This window comes from Phycodurus eques, chromosome 1 (assembly GCF_024500275.1).
Source record: "Phycodurus eques isolate BA_2022a chromosome 1, UOR_Pequ_1.1, whole genome shotgun sequence".
NCBI lineage: Eukaryota > Metazoa > Chordata > Actinopteri > Syngnathiformes > Syngnathidae > Phycodurus > Phycodurus eques.
This window is the reverse complement of record NC_084525.1, coordinates 20,947,064-20,962,665: the sequence shown is the minus strand read 5'-3', so window position 1 is coordinate 20,962,665 and position 15,602 is coordinate 20,947,064. Positions and strand designations below refer to the sequence as shown.

Sequence of the window (15,602 nt, the reverse complement as noted above, 5' to 3'; positions counted from 1 at the left end):
TGAGGTGGTCCAGCACGAGACGTTCAAAGGAGTTCATGACCACAGATGTCAGGGCGACAGGCCTGTAGTCATTCATACCTGAGATTGTAGTTTTCTTGGGGAATGGGATGATGGTGGAGCATTTGAAACAGGATGGTACTTCGCACAGTTCCAGAGATCTATTGACGATCTGTGTGAAGACTGGAGCGAGTTGGTCCGCGCAGACTTTGAGGCAGGATGGGGACACAAGGTCCGGGCCTACCCCTTTGTTAATCTTTTGTTGTTTGAAGATGCGTCTCACATTCTCTTCGTGGATGGTCAACGCAGAAGTCAGGTGTGTGATTGTGGTCGGTGGTGAGGCTGGGTGGGTGTGCGGTGTGAAAGTATCCTTTTCAAATCTGCAGTAGAAGGTATTGAAGTCATTGGCTAGTGTGCTATTGGTCTCAGCTTGGGGGGATCGTTGCTTGTAATTGGTCAGCGATTGTAATGCATGCCAGACTGATTTAGTCGTTTACGCTAAACTGTTTTTCCAACTTTGCTGCATAGTTCCTCTTTGCAATGTTAATTTCTTTAGTCAGCAGGTTTCTAGCTCGATTATACAGGGCCCTGTCCCCGCTTTGATATGCATCTTCCTTAGCTTGGCGAAGCTGCTTAAGTTTAGCAGTGAACCACGGCTTGTTGTTGTTGAATGTCCGAAATGATTTTGTTGGTACACAAACCTCTTCACAGAAACTGATATAGGATGTGACAGTGTCCGTATATTCATCCAGGCTGCCAGCTGAATTTTCAAAGACACTCCAGTCTGTGCAGTCTAAACAGCTTTGAAGTTCCATCTTTGCTTCATTGGTCCACTTTTTCACTGTTTTCACTGTAGGCTTCCCGCATTTAAGTTCTTGCCTGTATGTCGGTATTAAGTGAATTAAGCAGTGGTCAGACGAGCCCAGGGCTGCACGAGGTTTGGCACGGTATGCGTTATTTAGCGTAGTATAGCAGTGGTTTAAAATGTTAATTTTCCCTGGTGGGACAGTCGATGTGCTGCTTGTATTTAGGGAGTTCGTGGTTGAGTTTACCTTTTTTTAAAGTCCCCAAGAATAATGAGGGGTGAGTCCGGGTGTTTTTTTCTATTTCGTTTTCTTGTTCGGCGAGCATTAGCAGTGCGGCGTTCGTGTTAGCTTGAGGCGGAATGTATACACCAGCCAGAATGAATGATGCGAACTCGCGAGACGAGTAGAATGGCTTACAGTTCAAAAACAGCGACTCCAAATGCGGGCATGCAGTGTGTGCTGAGCTCCGTGACATCCGTACACCATTTTTCGTTGATATAGAAGCATATCTCGCCACCTTTTGTTTCCCTCGATGATTCCATGTCGCGGTCTGCTCTGTGAAGTTGGAAGCCGGGAAGCATGACGCCGCCATCGGGTACAGCGTCACAAAGCCAAGTCTCCGTAAAGCACATGGCGGCGGAACGTCCGAAGTCTTTACTGGTCTTTATCAGATGAAGCTCGTCCATTTTGTTGGGTAGGGAGCGTAGATTCGCGAGGTGGATGGACAGAAACGCCAGTCTGTATCATCTCTTGCGGAGTTTCACCTGGAGGCCAGCTCGCTTTCCTCTGTGGTGGTGCCGCCTCCGCCTCCATGCGTCAAAGCCCACGGTCGCTGCTCCGGTGAGTAACTCAGGAAAATAATTGAGGGGATTTGCGAAAGTTGGTGAAAGTAAGTTCGGAGTAGCCTCCTTGATGCTTAGCAAGTCTCCCCTTGGTTAAGTGAGTCGTGTAATGTCTCCAAAGACGAACGAAAAACACAAAAACAATACTAGAACGCGTAACCGAGGCAACCACACGGGTACACGCCATCTTGCTTTTTTTATATTGTCTTTGCAGTGTATTCAATTGAATAGAGATTGAAAAGGATTTGCAAATCATTGTACTCGGTTTTCATTTTCATTTTACACAACGTCCCTACTCCATTGGAGTTTGTATTTTTGTGCAGTTGGGGTCACCATCCTTACGTTCTACTGTAGTATCTGTGACATTTAGTGGGCATGGCTTCAAAATGCTGGGCCTGGCCCGGTGAGTGACGTGGGCGTCAGCGAATGAGTGTAGAGTTGGCTGGCTTTTAACTGGCTAACCCGTTAACCAGTCCACATGTTGAATAACAAGCCTGCGACCGGTCTTGAGGAGGCAGATATTGCGCTTGAACCTTTTTTTAATAATCAAAACATTCGATTTACTCGATTCATCTTTGCAGCCCTTTCTGTGGGAGTTGATGTGAAGTTAATGCTCAGCGTGAAAAAACAAATCCCAGAAAAGGTTTACAAAAAACAAACACAAAATTACTTTTTTTCTATAAAGGGTGTGGTGGGGGCGGGTGGGTAATAGGACATCTGATGTTGTTGAAAATATTTTTTAATTTTATTTTAAGGCCATATTGCCCAGCCGTAGTTGATGGAATTTCTCATATTCCTCTTTTGATGTCAAACCCTGTATTTTCAGTCTACAGCAAAAATAAAGGACTTGGACTCACGGTTCCAATACCTCTGCTGGTGGGTGGTGGGTGGGTACGTCTATACGAACACTCCATAATCAAATATGAGAAAAATGAACAGCAATGGATGGATGAGGGGTATACTTACCTCCAGTGTATAAAAAAGAGCTGGAGAGTCCCCCGAAGTAAATCAGGGCAAGGTGTTCCAGTCTGAGTGTAGACAGGAAGAAGAGCAATGTTGCACACAAGCATCCCAAAGAGTATAACAAGGCTCCAAACATGACAACGTCCTGCGGCGCAAGGATCTCGTCCACCAGAGTCCTATCATCGCTCTTCTTGTGGTCGATGCCTTTGGAGAAGTCGTAGTAGGTGTTGACCAGGTTTCCCGCACCGTGCACTACCAGCACGGCCACTGCACACACCAGGAGGACAACCAAGTCCACTGATCCCTCCAGCTTGTAGGCCAAGGCGCTTCCGAGGGCCACCGGCGTGAGCGAGGCGCTGAAGCTCCATGGCCTGAGCGCCAGCACATAGGCGGCGCACGTGTGCTTGACGTCGGAGGCCACGCGGGCCATCCTGGACACGTGGTTGGCACCAGAGGCGTGACCTGCTAGTACCGAGTTGGTGGTCGCCGTGTGCCACAGTTGCCCATTGTGGCCATTCGATCCGGCCAGTACAAATGTTTCTGTCATGCTGTATTTGTGCTCCTTAGCCATTTCCTCAGCAAGTTATTTATAGAAGCAGTGATATCGCCCGATATCGCCAAAGTCAGGTGTTCCTAGAGGAGAACAAACATTATTTGGGATACACTCTTCTGTTTCACCAACGCATGTTACAGTTGTCAATCAAAGCTAATATTGTGCCTTCAAGCATGTCAACAGCTTACAGAAGCATTATTTTACTGCAATACTTTACATTAATTATTCATGCATTTCATGAATGCAGCCCTATGGGGGTCACAAGCCAGTGAACTGCAGGCCGGTCCCAAGCCCGGATAAATGCAGAGGGTTGCGTCAGGAAAGGCAACCGGCTTCAAACTTTGCCAAAACAATATGAGCGTTCATCCAAAGAGTTCCATACCAGATCCATCGTGACCTGGGTTAACAACGTGCGCCACTGGCCCCGTTAATGTACAGGGCGCCAGTGGAAATTGAGCTACTGTGGGTCAAAGACGAAGGAGAGGTGGAAAGTGGGTTCTTAGTCTGAAAGAGAAGAGGAAAGCACAGACCCTAGAACTGAATGTGGGGTCTTTGAATGTTGGGACTATGACATAAAAAGCTTGGGAGTTGGTTGACATGATGATTTGGAGAAAGGTTGATATAATGTGGAAAGGCAGTAAGGCTAGAGGTTTAGGGGCAGGGTTAAAATGATTTTACCATGGTGTAGATGGGAAGAGAAATGCAGTAGGGGTTATTTTAAAGGAAGAGTTAGAATGTCTTGGAGGTGAAGAGTATCAGATCGAGTGATAACATATATGCCATCATCTAAAGAAGGAGAAAAAGATCTATACAGCTTGACCAGACAGTGATAGCGATGAGAAGGATGAGCAGCAGGTTAGGGTGATTAAGGATAGAGATGGAAATGTGTTGACTGGTGCCAGTAGTGTGCTGGATAGATGGAAAGAATACTTTGAGGAGTTGATGAATAAGGAAAATTAGAGAAGGAAGAGTAGAAGAGGCAAGTGTGGTGGATCAGGAAGAAGCAATGATTAGTAAGGGGGAATTTGGAAAGGCACTAAAGATGATGAAAAATGGAAAGGAAAAATTTATTAAAACTGGACCTGATGACATACAGTGGGGCAAAAAAGTAAAAGTATTTAGTCAGCAAACAATTGTGCAAGTTCGCCCACTTAAAAAGATGGGAGAGGCCGGTAATTTTCATCATAGGTATACCTCACCTATGAGACACAAAATGAGGGGTGGGGGGGAAATCCAGAAAATCACATTGTCTGATTTTTAAAGAACGTATTAGCAAATTATGGTGGAAATAAGATTTGGTCAATAACAAAGGTTCATCTCAACACTCTGTTATATACCCTTTGTTGGCAATGACAGAGGTCAAACGTTTTCTGTCAGTCTTCACAAGGTTTTCACACACTGCTGCTAGTATTTTGGCCCATTCCTCCATGCAGATCTCTTCTAGAGCAGTGATGTTTTGAGGCTGTCGCTGGGCAACACAGAATTTCAACTCCCTCCAGATTCTCGATGGGGTTGAGATCTGGGGACTGGCTAGGCCACTCCAGGACCTTGAAATGCTTCTTACGAAGCCACTACTTTGTTGCCCGGGCGGTGTGGTTGGGATCATTGTCATGCTGGAAGACCCAGCCACGTTTCATCTTCAATGCCCTTGCTGATGGAAGGAGGTTTTCCCTCAAAATCTGACGATATATAGCCCCATTCATTCATTCCTTTTATACAGATCAGTCGCCCTGGTCCCTTTGCAGAAAAACAGCCCCAAAACATGATGTTTCCACCCCCATGCTTCACAGCAGGTAAATGGTGTTCTTTGGATGCAACTCAGCTTTCTTTCTCCTGCAAATACAATAAGTTGAGTTTTTAACAAAACCTTTTATTTTGGTTTCATCTGACCAAATGACATTCTCCCAATCGTCTTCTGGATCATCCAAATGCGCTCCAGCAAACTTCAGACGGGCCTGGACATGTACTGGCTTAAGTAGGGGACACGTCTGGCACTGCAGGATTTGTGTCCTTGGCGGCGTAGTGTGTTAATGATGGTAGGCTTTGTAACTTTGGTCCCAGATCTCTGCAGGTCATTGACTAGGTCCTGTGTGGTTCTGGGACTTTTGCTCACCGTTCTTATGATCATTTTGACCCCACAGGGTGAGATTTTGCGTGGAGCCCCAGATCGAGGGAGATTATCAGAGGTCTTGTATGTCTTCCATTTTCTAATAATTGCTCCCACAGTTGATTTCTTCACACCAAGCTGCTTACCTATTCCATATTCAGTCTTCCCAGCGTGTTGCAGGTCTACAATTTTGTTTGCGTTTTTTGACAGCTCTTTGGTCTTGGCAATAGTGGAGTTTGGAGTGTGACTGTGTTTGAGGTTGTGCACAGGTATATGTTATACTGATAATGAGTTCAAACAGGTGCCATTAATACAGGTAACGAGTGGAGGACAGAGGAGCCTCTTAAAGGAGTAGTTGCTGTGAGAGCCAGAAATCTTGATTGATTGTAGGTGACCAAAAACGTATTTTCTACCATAATTTGCTCATAAATTATTTAAAAATCAGACTGTCATTTTCTGGATTTTCTTTTCCTCATTTTGTCTCTTATAGGGGAGGTATACCTATGATGAAAATGACAGGCCACTCTCATCTTTTTAAGTAGGAGAACTTGCACTATTGGTGGCTGACTAAATACTGTTTTGCCCCACTGTACCTGGGGAAGTATGGCTGTGGAGTTTTTGACTAGCTTGTTACAACAGAATTCTAGCGGGTGAGAAGATGCCAGAGGAATGGAGGAAAGGTGTGCTGGTGCCCATTTTTAAGAACAAGGGTGATGTGCAGATCTGTGGGAACTACTGAGGAATAAAGTTGATGAGCCACACAATGAAGTTATGTGAAAGAGTAGTGGAGGCGAGACTCAGGACAGACGTGAGTATTTGCGAGCAACAGCATGGTTTCATGCCTAGAAAGAGTACTACAGATGCATTATTTGCCTTGAGGGTGTTGATGGAGAAGTACAGAGAAGGTCAGAAGGAGGTACAGTCTCTCCTAAAAGTATTGGAATGGCAAGGTAATTGCCTTTGTTTTTGTTGTATACTGAAGACATTTGGGTTTCAGATCAAAAGATGAATATGAGCAAAAAGTTCAGAATTCCAGCTTTTATTACATGGTATTCATAAACAGATGTGTTAAACCGCTCCAGACAGAGCACCTTTTGTTTCAAGCCACCCACCTTTCAAGTGAGCAAAAGTACTGGAACAGACATTATTAAATTAACTTAAACTGAATAACATTTTTATTGGCGGCACACCCATTACTTGCAATAACTGCATAAAGCCTGCGACCCATTGACTTCACCAGACTGTTAAATTCTTCATTTGAAATGCTTTTCCAGGCCTTGACTGCAGCTTCTTTCAGTTCTTGTTTGTTCCTGGGAGTTTCTCCCTTCAGTCTCTTCTTCAGGAGCTAAAATACATGCTCTATTGGCTTAAGGTCCAGTGATTAACTTGGCCAGTCTAAGACCTTCCACTTTTTCCCCATGATGATGTCCTTTGTTGTGTTGCAGGTGTGTTTTGGGTAATTGTCTTGATGCATGATGACATTTCTCTTGATAAGTTTAGATGCATTTTTCTGTAAATTGCCAGACAAAATGGTTTTGTAGACTTCAGAATTCATTCTGTCGCTACAATCATGAGTTATATCATCAATAAAGACGAGTGAGCCCGTTCCAGAAGCAGCCATGCAAGCCCAAGCCATGACCTTACCTCCACCATGCTTCACAGATGAGGTTGTGTGTTTTGGATCAAAAGCAGATCCTTTCTTTCTCCATTCTATGGCCTTTCCATCACTTTGGGAGAGGTTCATCTTGGTCTCATCGACCCATTAAACTTTGTTCCAAAACGTTTGTGGCTCATCTCTGTACATCTTTGCAAAATCCAATCTGGCCTTCAGATTCTTTTTGCTGCTGAGTGGTTTGCATCTTGTGGTATGGTCTGTATATTTCTTCTCTCGAAGTCTTCTTCGAACAGTAGATTGCAAACTGCCACAGGGCAGGGGTGAAGGTATCACAGTGATGTCACTGACTGTTTTCTTTGGGTGTTTCTTCACAGCTCTCACAATGTTTCTGTCACCAACTGCTCTTGACACTCTTGGCCGAATTGTTCGATGTCTGTTGCTCAGTACACCAGTAGTTTCTCTCTTTTTCAGAACATTCCAAATTGTTGTATTGGCTATGCCGAATATTTGTGCAATTGCTCTATCTTCAAAATGGTTTGCTTTTCTTCCATAGACAGCCCTCTGGTCTTAACAGCTGCTTAACAGCAGATGCGGTTTTCACAAAGCCAAAAACAAGCACGATCTAATGTATAAGCAATCACTCTAAAAGGCAACACCTCAGGAACTAGAAACACAGTCACATGCTCCAGCACTTTTGCTCACTTGAAAAGTGGGTGGGTTCAAACAAAAGGTCCTCTGTCCTGAGTTGTTTAACACATCTAGATATAAATACCATGAAATAAAAAATTGGAATTCTGAACTTTTAAAAAAAAAAAAAGGAATTGACCTTGCCGTTCTAGTACCTTTGGAGGAGACTGTACATTGTGTGTCTGTAGATCTAGAGAAAGCCTAGAGAGTACCTACAGAGGAACTGTCGTACTGCATGTGGAGGTCTGGAGTGGCAGAGAAGTATCTTAGAATAGTACAGGACATGTATGAGGGCAGCAGAACAGTGGTGAGCTGTGCTGTAGGTGTGACAGAGGAGTTTATGGAGGTGGGACTGCATCAGGGATCAGCCCTGAGCCCCTTCCTGTTTGCAGTGGTGATGGACAGATGAGGTTAGACTGGAATCCCTGTGGACCATGATGTTCGCAGATGACATTGTGATCTGCAGTGAAAGCAGGGAGCAGGTGAAGGAACAGTTAGAAAGGTGGAGGCATGCACTGGAAAGGAGAGGAATGAAGATTAGCCATAGTAAGACAATATATGTGCATGAATGAGAGTGGTGGAGGGGGGAGAGTGAGGCTTCAGGGAGAAGAGATAGCGATGGTGGAGGACTTTAAATACTTGGGCTCAACAGTCCAAGTGAAGACTTGGTCCAAGCAGGTTGGAACTGGTGGAGGAAGGTGTCAGGTGTTTTATGTGACAGAAGTGTCTCTGCTAGGATGAAGGATAAAGTATATAAGGCAGTGGTGAAGCCAGCCATGATGTACAGAATAGAGACAGCGGCACTAAAGAGACAACAGTAGGCAGAGCTGGAGGTGGCGGAGACGAAGAAGGGGTGTTCGAATAGCTCGGACAAGATGACTATAAAAATAGGTCGACACAAAATTTCTGCCTCGAAACCTTGTTTACGCCAGCACGTTGGTTCTGCCGGAACCATGTTTGCGCGGGAGCCTGGTTTGGGCCACCGTCCATATTTTCCACTCAGACATTTCTTGCAGACGCATGCAGTATTGTAATAATGTTGAAATAATGACAGCCAAGGAAAAAAAACAGCCAAAAGATGTCAAAAGTATGGTACCTAACAATACCAAATAAACAATAATAAACAGTTGTCAAAGAAAAACGAATTGATTGTGATTCTGCAATTATGTTGACGGATTTTGAGTTTGTGATCTGATTTTTATATCTTGTGTTGGTACACCACTTAGTGGCTGAAGTTATTGTGTGCCTAAAAACAGTTTGTGCACTGATTTAGAGTGTAGTGGGTTTTCATTAGACAACATGAAGATATTGAGCTTCCCCAAAAGGCAGAGAAAAGTAAGTTTTGAACTTCCAAAGAAGTACTGGGCTGTATTATCCAAGAATATAAGCAAAAGCACCACTCTGTATTTTGGCTCCATTTTAGCTGTTCATCGCTTAACTAGTGGGGGGCAGCAATGAACTGTGTGCCCAATCTGCTAGAAATCAAGAAGAAGTAACAGGTAGTTCATTGACCTCATTTTAGCTAACAGGAAGCTCTACTTTATGTTTTCTTATGGATTGTTCTTGTTGAATCATCGTCTGTAAGTGACTTTTAAGACACTATTACATTAAAATAATAAACTGATTTTTTTTTAAAGTGTAAGTAGTAGGGCGGCAGCTATTGGATATTGCTAGAATTTTTTTTCTACCGATTATCCCATTGATTAATTGGATGGAAAATGATTTTGCATTATAAAACAACAGTTAGGGTGCATATATTACATATATACACACATATCACATTCCACACTATAATCAGTGAGTTTTAAGTGTGTGTCGCTTTTAATGTGGAGCCCGGCCTGGTGAGTGACATGGGTATCAGTAAATGGGAGTGCAGTTGGCTGTTGTGAGCTCAGGTTAAGGGATGGCTAGCTGTTACGTGGCTAATCGTTAGTCAGTATGCGTCTTGAGTGCCTGGGCGTCGGTTGTGGCCGTAGCAGCTCATGTATCAATGTTATCATTACGCGTTTAATTTGTTACCGTTCATTCAATAAAGGGATTGAAAGTGCACTGGTGGCTGTATCTGTGACCACTTGCAGGGGCATTACAATACGTTCTTGCTAGCAATGGTAGGCTATATTAAATATGGGACGTTTATATTTTAATATTTAGACCACCATAGAATGACTTTCTAGTATGGACTTAGAATAAAAGTGTCAATTTAATTTTGAAAAACACCTTGGTTTTGTCATAAGAGAGTCCAGAAAAGGCTCCTCTGACAGATACATCTGTCTGACCGAGTTTTGTATCTGCTTTGTCCATATTTGGCTAAGACAGCGCCCTTTCCTCTGATTGGTTGCCTCCATGTAGAAGACCCACTTGTGAGAGCACACGTGTTTGTTACGTTGACAGCGGTAGCTCGGGAGTGGAGAGGTAGGCGGAGATCTTCGTTAGTGACAGTCATTCGAATCTAAAAATTCGAATGACTGGATTTCAGCCGCCTTGGCAGAAAAATGTCGGGAACTTAGAACTGGGTGGATGATTTAAATCCTATTTCACATGTTTACTGAGGCACAATAAAGCAAATATAACTCCCCAATACTAGAAAAAGTTGGTTTGGTAAAATATGGGACCTTTAAATTAGCTAACATTGTGTTGGCGATTATAGATGTGCTATTGTGGTTCCTTAGTTAGTTTTGCCTTGCAGTAGACACAATGCACATTATTATCTATTATCTTTTTTCAATGTAAAATGGTCCGAAACTTGGACATTCTGTCTTTTATGCACTCTTTTCTCCTGGCTTGCCATTGTTATCATTGCAGCAACTTGCAGTCGGTACGGAAAGTTTTCAGACCCCCTTACATTTGTCACTCTTTGTTATAGTGCAGCCATTTGTTAAAATCATTTAAGTTCATTTTTTTCCTCAATGTACACACAGCACCCCATATCCATCCATCCATCCATCCATCCATTTTCTGAGCCGCTTCTCCTCACTAGGGTCGCGGGCGTGCTGGAGCCTATCCCAGCTGTCATCAGGCAGGAGGCGGGGTACACCCTGAACTGGTTGCCAGCCAATCGCAGGGCACATAGAAACAGACAACCATTCCCACTCACAGTCATGCCTACGGGCAATTTAGAGTCTCCAATTAATGCATGTTTTTGGGATGTGGGAGGAAACCGGAGTGCCCGGAGAAAACCCACGCAGGCACGGGGAGAACATGCAAACTCCACACAGGCGGGGCCGGGGATTGAACCCGGGTCCTCAGAACTGTGAGGCTGACGCTCTAACCAGTCGTCCACCGTACCGCGCACCCCATATTGACAGGAAAAAAACAGATTTGTTGACATTTTTGCTGATTTAGTAAAAAAAGAAAAACTGAAATATCACGCAGCCATAAGTATTCAGACCATTTGCTGTGACACTCATATTTAACTCGGGTGCTGTCGATTTCTTCTGATCATCCTTGAGATGGTTCTAAGCCTTCATTAGAGTCCAGCTGTGTTTCATTATACTGATTGGACTTGATTAGGAAAGCCACACCCTGTCTACATAAGAGCTTACAGCTCACAGTGCATGTCAGAGCGAATGAGAATCATGAGGTCAAAGGAACTGCCTGAAGAGCTCAGAGACAGAATTGTTCCAAGGCACAGATCTGGCAAAGGTTACAAAAACATTTCTGCTGCATTTAAGGTTCCTAAGAGCACAGTGTACTCCATAATCCTGAAATGGAAGACGTTCGGGACGACCAGAACCCTTCCTAGAGCTGGCCGCCCGGCCAAACTGAGCAATCGGGGGAGAAGAGCCTTGGTGAGAGAGGGAAAGAAGAACCCAAAGATCACTGTTGCTGAGCTCCAGAGATGCAGTCGGGAGATGGGAGAAAGTTCTAGAAAGTCAACTATCACTGCAGCCCTCCGCCAGTCGGGGCTTTATGGCAGAGTGGCCTGACGGAAGCCTCTCCTCAGTGCAAGACACATGAAAGCCCGCATGGAGTTTCCTAAAAAAAAAAACACCTGAAGGACTTCAAGATGGTGAGAAATAAGATTATCTGGTCTGATGAGACCAAGATAGAAATTGTTGGCCTTAATTCTAAGTGGCATGTGTGGAGAAAACCAGGCACTGCTCATCACCTGTCCAATACAGTCCCAACAGTGAAGCATGGTGGTGGCAGCATCATGCTGTGGGTGTGTTTTTCAGCTGCAGGGACAGGGAGACTGTTTGCAATCGAAGAAAAGATGAATGCAGCCAGGTATATCATGGACGAAAACCTTCTCCAGAGTGCTTCGAACCGCAGACTGGGCCGAAGGTTCACCTTCAAAAAAGACAATGACCGACCCTAAGCACACAGCTAAAATACCGAAGGAGTAGCTTCAGAACAACTCCGTGACTGTTTTTGAATGGCCCAGCCAGAGCCCTGACATAAACCCAATTGACATGTAAATGGCTGCCCACCAATGTTCACCATCCAACCTGACAAAACTGGAGAGGATCTGCAAGGAGGAATGGCAGATGATCCCCAAATCCAGATGTGAAAAACATAATTCCCAAAAAGACTCTTGGCTGCATTAGCGCAAAAGGGTGCTCCTACTAAATACTGAGCAAAGGGTCTGAATACTTATGGCTGTGTGATATTTTAGGGTTTTGTTTTAGTAAATCAGCAAAAATTTCAACAATTACGTTTTTTTTCTGTCAATATGGGATGCTGTGTGTACATTAATGAGGAAAAATGAACTTAAATGATTTTAACAAATGGCTGCAATATAACAAAGATTGAAAATTTAAAGGGGGTTTGAAAACTTTCCGTACCCACTGTATTTCCTCAGAGTGGTTTATGACTCTGCAATAACAGTCCATGTGGGAAAAAATTACCCCTGCGAAGCATCGGGGCAGAGATTACGCTTAAAGCCTCTTTATACTCCCGCGGCCACGCGGCCGACAATGCCCGCATAGCATCACATGACCGATGAATTGGCCCATGCGGGCCCTCTGAGTAGCTTGACGCGCACACGGCAAAAATAGTTGCTGCGCGTAGAATGCCGTGGAGATCATCTCTCGTGATTGGTCTGTTTTAGTCACATGCTGCGATGATGTAATCAGCGTTCCTCCCAGTTCCACATAGCACCTACGCCGCCGCCTTCTCGATCAATTTTGCAGCATAATTAAACGTGTCATCTGGTCATCGAGGTCCATTTGTTCTAGCAGACTGTTCCACAGTCGCCATTGTTGTTACTTTGTTCCTTGTTACGGAAAGGAAAGGAAAAACGGCTACCGGAAATGGCCACAAAATGCAGAGGAAGCTCCACCCTGTGGCATCCTAGCCAATATCAGCCGTAGCGACACCCCTGACTTGGAGGAGAACTGCAGCACACTTTCAAAACAGCGCACATGGGTTGCGCTAGAGTACAAAGGCAAGCTGCGTGCAGGATAGCCGCAGTGACGTCAGCGCTGTCGCCGTCCGCGAGAGTATAAAGAAGCCTTCGACTTTTTTGTAAAGAGTAGTTTTCTTTAAGTTGGTTTTACTGTGATACTTTAATCATGTATTTCATGGGGAACATAATTGAGAAAGCAAAAGCTTGTAACTCGAAACACTTATGTTGTTACGGTACCACTGTATTCCTAATATTTAGTGCATTCCACATACTATACAGTGAAGGTTTGCCATTTCACTGTTCTGGAATTTTTCTAAACCCAACAAACAACTAACTATTCACTAAAAAAAAACACCTACCCTCGCCTATCAGTGTACTTCTTTAAAGATGATGCATAAAACAGTATGGATCGCTGTTGGCAGTTGTGGAAGTTAATAGCGGATTAGCTGCTAATACCTAGCTGTTCAGTGTAAGGTACAGTAAGTGCCCAACTGAAGATAGTCATTTGCATTACGCGTTTCTAAAAATGAGATTTACCATTTAATATTTACTACTTTATTATTTAGGTATCACAGTCAAAAACAAAGAAAATGGCTAAAAAGGAGGTAATTCGTATTTTTACAGGTCGTGGAGCGGCGACATTGAAACCAGCAGTTTTGTAATTCCAGTGCATTTTTGCAACATCAAAATCTGTAACATTTATTTTTAAGGGCACTTTTCAAAAATGAGTTTGGAATTCAGGTTTTTTGTGATCACATTTTTGGTTATATTTAGGGGTTTACACTAGAAATATAGGCAGTTAAAAAATAATAATTAACTGACCTGTCTGAAAATACGCTCCCTACTGGCACAGGGATGACATCAACGCAATCTGATTGGAGTCCTATGAGTCTTGAGCTTTCCTTTCTGTGATTTACTCTTCGTTCTTTTTCAACCACCCCTTACATGTGTTGCACCAAAAATGTTCAGGAGTCGATATGACGCCGCTGCATGTTTATCAGTTAAATTGGGGTGGAAGGTGTGCGGGTGCGTGTGACAAATGAAATACAGTCGTAATGAATGTATGATATTTAAAATTTTACCTCGGTCGACCGAAGCATACATAGAGTTCTATAAGTCCCATGAGTTATTGTTATGCATTGTTCCCTTAAATGGCGCTGTATAAATCAAAGTTTATATTATTAGAACTATTTTCTTTAAATATGGATATAAATTGGACATTTCTGCCTCACCTTTAACCCTTGTGCCCCTTGTAGAGTGAATACAATTAATGTACAGTGTATTATTTCCTACGTATCTTTTTTTCTCTTCTTTTTTTTCTAACGTTCCGGGAGAGGAGTAAATAACTTTTAAAATAACTATAGTCATATTTGAGTTTGTTTAGTTGAGTAGTGCCACTATTATTACACGCCCTTGTTTATAAAAGCAAAAAAACAAACCAAAAAAAAGCATTGGATTCAAAATAACGGGACAATATTTTGGTCGCACATTAGCTTTAACGTGAGAGGAGATTCTATTGTCAGTAAATCACGTTTTGCATTAGAACTCCACAGTCACAAAAAAAGAAATAGCACAGCAGTAAATTAGTAACATGCACTTCAAATCTTGTTTGGGGGCCAATCAGTGAGATTATGGGATTAAAATGAACTGGCTAGCCGCTAAAGAAGCTAATGCTATGTATGTCGGGACAGCGTGGAGGAGGAAATGTCACAGGCGCTTCTTCTTACGTGTTAAGGCCTCCCCGGGAAAAACAAGGAGTCCATTGGGCCACAGCCAAGCATCGCTAACCACACTCGGAGCCGAGAAGCGCGTTCAGATCCGACGTGTCAACTTGGATGGGACTCGTCTGAGTGGCCAGTCACCCCTGACGCAAGTGACAGGTACTATTTCCTTTTTAGCACGTCCCACCGTCTAAAGGGTTCGACAAGACCACGCGGAAAACCGATGGTTCCGTCCCAACATGGCTACCAGCTGTGGTTACCAGCCTCTGGAATGTAATGATTAGTGCACCAGAATGTACATTAAACAATCTTCCACTTACCCAAAATAAAATTAATATTTATATCAAATAATTTTCAAATCTATTATTTTCCGCCGTACTTTGAAAATACTTTTCAAATATATTTCTTCTTCAGATAGAAAATCCTTATTCCTGTTCAAAATGGTGGGTATTTTTAAAAATTTTAATATCATACGTAATGTAATTTTACATCGCAGATGGTTTGATACGCTGCTACAGTCTTACACAGAGACTATTACTAGACTCGCAGAGCAATACGTTGTGCAAATTAGAGTAAAAGACGTAAAAGACAAAGAATGTCCAAAGTTTGGGATCATTTCACACTTGATAAAAAGAAGCTAAAGTGCAACGTGTTTACCATAGACCACATGTGTCAAACTGGTGGCCCGGGGGCCAGATTCGGCCAGCCACATCATTTTATGTGGCCCGCGAAACCAAATCATGTGCATTCACTTCGTGTTTCTTGCTTAAATACCAAAATTGCAAATTGTCTTCACCTTTAAAAATATTGAGATATTGCAAGCATTTTGTTTGTTACCGATCCTCTTTCTAAAATAAATGAATTAATACTGTTGAACAAACAGTTTTTACTAGCTTCTGATTTTAAAAGTAGTTATCCATCCATTTGTGTATATGTAATAATGTGAGGCAATCATACATTCAAA

General features: G+C 43.2%; 1 protein-coding gene across 2 annotated transcripts in view; it reads right to left on the bottom strand.

Moving 5' to 3' along the window:
* Positions 1-14,805, bottom strand: part of ubiad1 (UbiA prenyltransferase domain containing 1) — a 21,080-nt gene extending 6,275 nt beyond the window's left edge. For both annotated transcript variants that reach the window (XM_061682576.1, XM_061682585.1), the window contains exons 1-2: positions 14,645-14,805; positions 2,612-3,241 (exon numbers count right to left, since the gene is read on the bottom strand). In XM_061682576.1, the coding sequence (XP_061538560.1) occupies positions 2,612-3,179 (568 nt within the window). In that variant the 5' untranslated portion in view covers positions 3,180-3,241; positions 14,645-14,805. The remainder of the gene's footprint in view (positions 1-2,611; positions 3,242-14,644) is intronic.
* Between the last annotated feature and the right edge of the window lie 797 nt (positions 14,806-15,602).